Source organism: Capsella rubella, unplaced genomic scaffold (assembly GCF_000375325.1).
Source record: "Capsella rubella cultivar Monte Gargano unplaced genomic scaffold, Caprub1_0 scaffold_109, whole genome shotgun sequence".
Lineage (NCBI taxonomy): Eukaryota > Viridiplantae > Streptophyta > Magnoliopsida > Brassicales > Brassicaceae > Capsella > Capsella rubella.
The window spans coordinates 9,838-14,443 of NW_006238819.1; the positions used below are offsets into that span (position 1 = coordinate 9,838).

The window sequence follows — 4,606 nt, forward strand, 5'->3', positions numbered from 1 at the left end:
ACGGCAAGTAAAATAGGAAAAGATAAGTAGCTGTTGTGTTATGTTGTGGAGTTGATGTTCTTTACCATGAATCAATCCTAATCAGAGGTGAGTGCGTGACAATAAATTATCAGTGCATGTAATGCTTTAGCTTTTATTGAGTGTTGATGCTTGTGTTCCTTGTTGTTGTGTCCTTCATTATGCCTTGTTTGTGTCGAGAACAAAGTTGTGTAGGAAGGAGCGAGCCAGATATGGCGAGGATCGATTCCGAATGCATTACAGAGTCGATGTTGATCGACACATCTTGGTCGACACAAGAAGATGTGTCGATCAACACCAAGGCCGGTTGAGAGCTTATCATGTTTCTAAATTGACTGGATTGAATGTTGTTTGACTATCGTATTTGGGTGTTAATATTTAACTTACTTCTATGTATAGCCCGTAGAAAGGAGATACGTCTCATTGAAGTATTGGTAATAATATTTACACCTCTCATTTCTTAATGTCGTTAACTTTGACCGTACATTTTTGTTTAAGATTTTTTACGCGATACAATGTTATGTTATTTGTGATATAGTCAATGAGAATTGTTTTTCATGGAGATAAGAATAAACATACTTTATAGGTCAGAACTAATCAAATAATTCAAACGAAAATTTAAAATTATTTCTGAAAATACAAACCGTATAAAATAATAAAAACAGAATTTTATTCTGAAATTAACATCACTACTTATTTATTTAAAACATATGTTTACAAACATTTTAGTCAAAAAAACTAGTTGTATGTTTTAGAATTACCATAGCAAAAAAAAAATATTCAATATTTTCAATAGATTCATTATTTTAATTCGTATTATCCAATAAAAAAATAAATAAGTTACTCTCTTTAACGATATCCTTTTAATGTGCCTAAAATAGTTTCTTATTATTTTAGACTTATCTACAATAAAAAATTTCCAATCGTAATATAATTTTAATTATTTTCTTATTTAATAATAATAAGTTATGTTTCTTGGTCAACGAAAAATTCTTTAGAAAAAAAAGAATAGCACTAAATGGGTAAAAAAACAGAAAATTATTTTTTGGCAATGAAATAAAAAAGGTAGAAAAAAAAAAGAAATAATTATACTAGTCAAACCAAAACGTATACAAAATTAACCTATATAACCCTGTTTGAATCACACAACCATGCACTCAAATAAAAAAAGAATCATCTTCATTGCTTGAGGTAAACCCCATATTCTTATGCACTTTATTTTTTAATCTACTTATGTTTTCATAACTAGAAAAATAATTCATAGCAAGAAGAATATCATTTAACATAAATTTAGTTTAGTTTTTGGATTTTGGCATGCAAAATAAAATATTATCTAAATACAGTTTTATTCCTCGTATCAAAAAGACGAAATAATTTGCTTTAGAAATCGAGTGTAAATCATTGCACTTTAAAATAATTGATAATATATGATTTTACAATGATTTATTTGATCTTTAAAATATGTCTTTTTCATTAAATATTGATGAATGTTCTTTTCTGTCAATAATGATATTATTGACTTGTATAGATGCCGAAGGAAAGACCCATATTTTCAAAGGTAAGTAATAACGCTAGAGTATCACCATATCCTGACCGTCGATCTTCGAACAGCAACAAACAAGTATCACATGAGTCAAAGATTTCGGTCCATTTAGAATGGGAGGATGTTATGTGCGTTATATGCATGGAACCACCCCACAATGCTGTCCTCTTGCGCTGCTCGTCATACTCTAAAGGATGTCGTCCTTATATGTGTGATACAAATCTCTATCACTCCAATTGTTTCAATCAATTCAGCGAAAACAACAGGCGCCACTCAAATGTGAAGACTTTAAGTTGTCCTCTCTGTAGAGGAGAAGTCTATGGGACAGTGTATTCGACAAGTGGAAGAAGATTCATGAATGCTAAACCAAGGCCTTGCTCTGTCGATAAATGCAAATTTTCCGGAACATATTCTAAGCTCGATAAGCACTTCATAACAGCGCATATGTATCCCAATACACCAAATGTTGATCCATTGAGGCAATGGACGCCGGAACAAATACACAGGAGTGCTGAATACATAGAACAGATGAGTCAAACTGAAATTCCGTATAGGCTTCAGGTTGTGCAACATCAATTTCCATACATTTATCACCCCTCTATGATTCAGAGGAACGTTAACGGAACTGTGCAAAGTCTTCTTTACTCGAGACAGGAAACGAATCACTTTGGACTCGGCAACAACACCACATATTCCATGCCTAGACTGGAGTTTCAAGCTATGTCCATGTTTTATGGATGGGTTTCATAAAGACCTTTCCTTAGTGAAAGCTTAAAATGTTTAAATTGATCAAAGTTTTAAATTCTTAATACTTTGTTCTTTCATTTAGTCAATGTTTTAGTGTCTTAATATTATTTTATGTGTAATATTATGATTTTCAAATTATGTTTCTATGCAAAGTTTTCTAATGTTTAAAATTGTTAGTTTTACTTATTTGTACACGCCAACGAAATTCAAATTCTACATTTTAATCTATCTCTCTCTCTCATCATTATTAATATAAGATATTAATAATCTAATAATATTTATAAAACGAGTATTATGAATTATATACTTAATTGAAAAACATGAGGAATAATATAATGGATAGTTAAAAATGTTTCTCATATGATGGATATCTATTTTCGTATAAAATCTAAAATGATTTGTTCCCGTGTTTTGTCTTCATTCGCACAATTGCAACAATCACATCCTGGATGATCACTCAAGAGATTTAAAAATATTCTCTTGACAATAACATTAGTCGTTGACTAGAGGATATTTTCCTTAGTGAAAACGTAAAAATTTTAAATTGATCAAAGTTTTAATGTCTTAATACTTTGTTTTTTCATTTAGTCAATGTTTGAGTGTCTTAATATTATTTTATGTGTAATATTATGATTTTCAAATTATGATTCTATGCAAGTTTTTCTAATGTTTAAAATTGTTACTCTTACTTATTTGTACACACCAACGAAATTCACATTCTACATCTTCCCCTCTCTCTCTCATCATTATTAATATAAAATATTAATAATCTAATAATACTAATAAAATGAGTATTATGAACTATATACTTAATTGAAAAGCATGAGAAATAATATGATGGATAGTTAAAAATGCTTCTCATAGGATGGATATATATTTTGATATAAAATCTGAGATTATTTGTTCCCGTGTTTTGTCTTCATTTGCACAATTGCAATAATCACTTCCTAGATGATCACTCGAGAGATTTGAAATATTTTCTTGGGAATATCAATAGTCGTGGAGTAGAGGATATTTTCTTATCTAAACGCAACTATATATGTGTTAGACATCATTTCAAACACAGACTACTTTTTAGCGGTTCTTTACCCAAACTACGATACCCCGCAATTATCAACCTAAACTCACTACAAATTCAAGTTTTCAACCTAAACTATATGAAATTAGCCAAAAACAACATATGTTGAAACATTGTTAGTTAACCGCTTAACAGTTATGAGTCAGTCGACACCGTGTAAATGATGGGACATTGGAGTTGAGTAAAATGATGTCGTTTTGTTAGTTTAGAGTTCTCAAATCGAAGATTCGATGAATGTTTGCTTTACCGATTCTTTGATTCAAGAACCGTAAACTCTCAAAATGACGTCGTTTTACCAACTCTAATGTTGCGTCATTGTCACGGTGTCTGCTGACTCATCGTTGTTAAGCAATGAACTAATATTGTTTCAGCAAATGTTGATTTTGGCTAATTTCATATAGTTTAAGTTGAATATTTGATTTTATAGTGAGTTTAGGTTGATATTTGTCGGATATTGTACTTTGGGTATAAAAAGCCGCCATCTACTAGTCTGGGTTGTTTTTCGCCATTTCTTCTCGTATGTGACACCATATGGACTTACGGCTAATGATGGTCCCCTTCTTGATGATTCGAAGCAGTATCTCAGGTAGTGGGCTATTTAATTTATCTTGCAAAATCAATATCTGATTGGTGTTATTTTGTCCATGTTTTATCCCAATTTATGCAAACTCTTCCTGAAGAGTCCCATTGGTACGCTGCACCTCGTGTATTCTATTTTTTAAAGGGTTCTTTTGGTCAAGGTTTCTTACTCCTCATGTTAAGGTATTTTACTGTTCTCACTCTCTCATGACTCAGTATGGCCAACTTTGCCTCAACCCTGGCTCAAAATAAATTTTGACCCTTGTGTACGAATTTTCTTTTTGTTTGAGATTTGTTAAGCAAAAACAAAATTTGAGATTTTTTTGAATTATTTGTTCAATTTTGGACCGAAAATTATAATCTCTTATAACACTTTAAAAATTATATGGGGTAGTTTTTGAAACTTTTGGGCCCTTTTATTATGAATTTCGGACTTATTTACATATTTTTAAAAAAGTTGGACATTCTTCTTATATAGTTTTTTTCAAAAATGTATAGTCGCTTAAGCCATTGATCCCTCTGTCCACCCTATCATAGCCGGGCTGGCTAACCTTCAAAGAGACTTACTACCTTTAATGGTTTTGTTTGGCGGTTCTCCCATTTCTTGTAAAATGTAATAAGCATGACACGGTTTCAGACTA

At 31.1% G+C, this 4,606-nt stretch overlaps 1 protein-coding gene across 1 annotated transcript; it reads left to right on the forward strand.

The window, feature by feature from the left end:
- Nucleotides 1-230: 230 nt before the first annotated feature.
- LOC17874315 lies at nt 231-2,311 on the forward strand. Its single transcript, XM_006279125.2, has 3 exons — nt 231-324; nt 418-452; nt 1,547-2,311. The coding sequence occupies exons 1-3, from the start codon at nt 231-233 to the stop codon at nt 2,309-2,311; spliced, it is 894 nt and encodes a 297-aa protein (XP_006279187.2).
- The last annotated feature ends 2,295 nt before the right edge of the window (nt 2,312-4,606 follow it).

Bases quoted from the DNA above. Each gene is read 5' to 3' on its own strand.
- LOC17874315 (XM_006279125.2), top strand. From the start codon at position 231: ATGGCGAGGATCGATTCCGAATGCATTACAGAGTCGATGTTGATCGAC. The intron at 325-417 runs GTTGAGAGCTTA...TTCTATGTATAG, and splicing joins GTCGATCAACACCAAGGCCG to CCCGTAGAAAGGAGATACGT. The intron at 453-1,546 runs GTAATAATATTT...TGACTTGTATAG, and splicing joins TACGTCTCATTGAAGTATTG to ATGCCGAAGGAAAGACCCAT.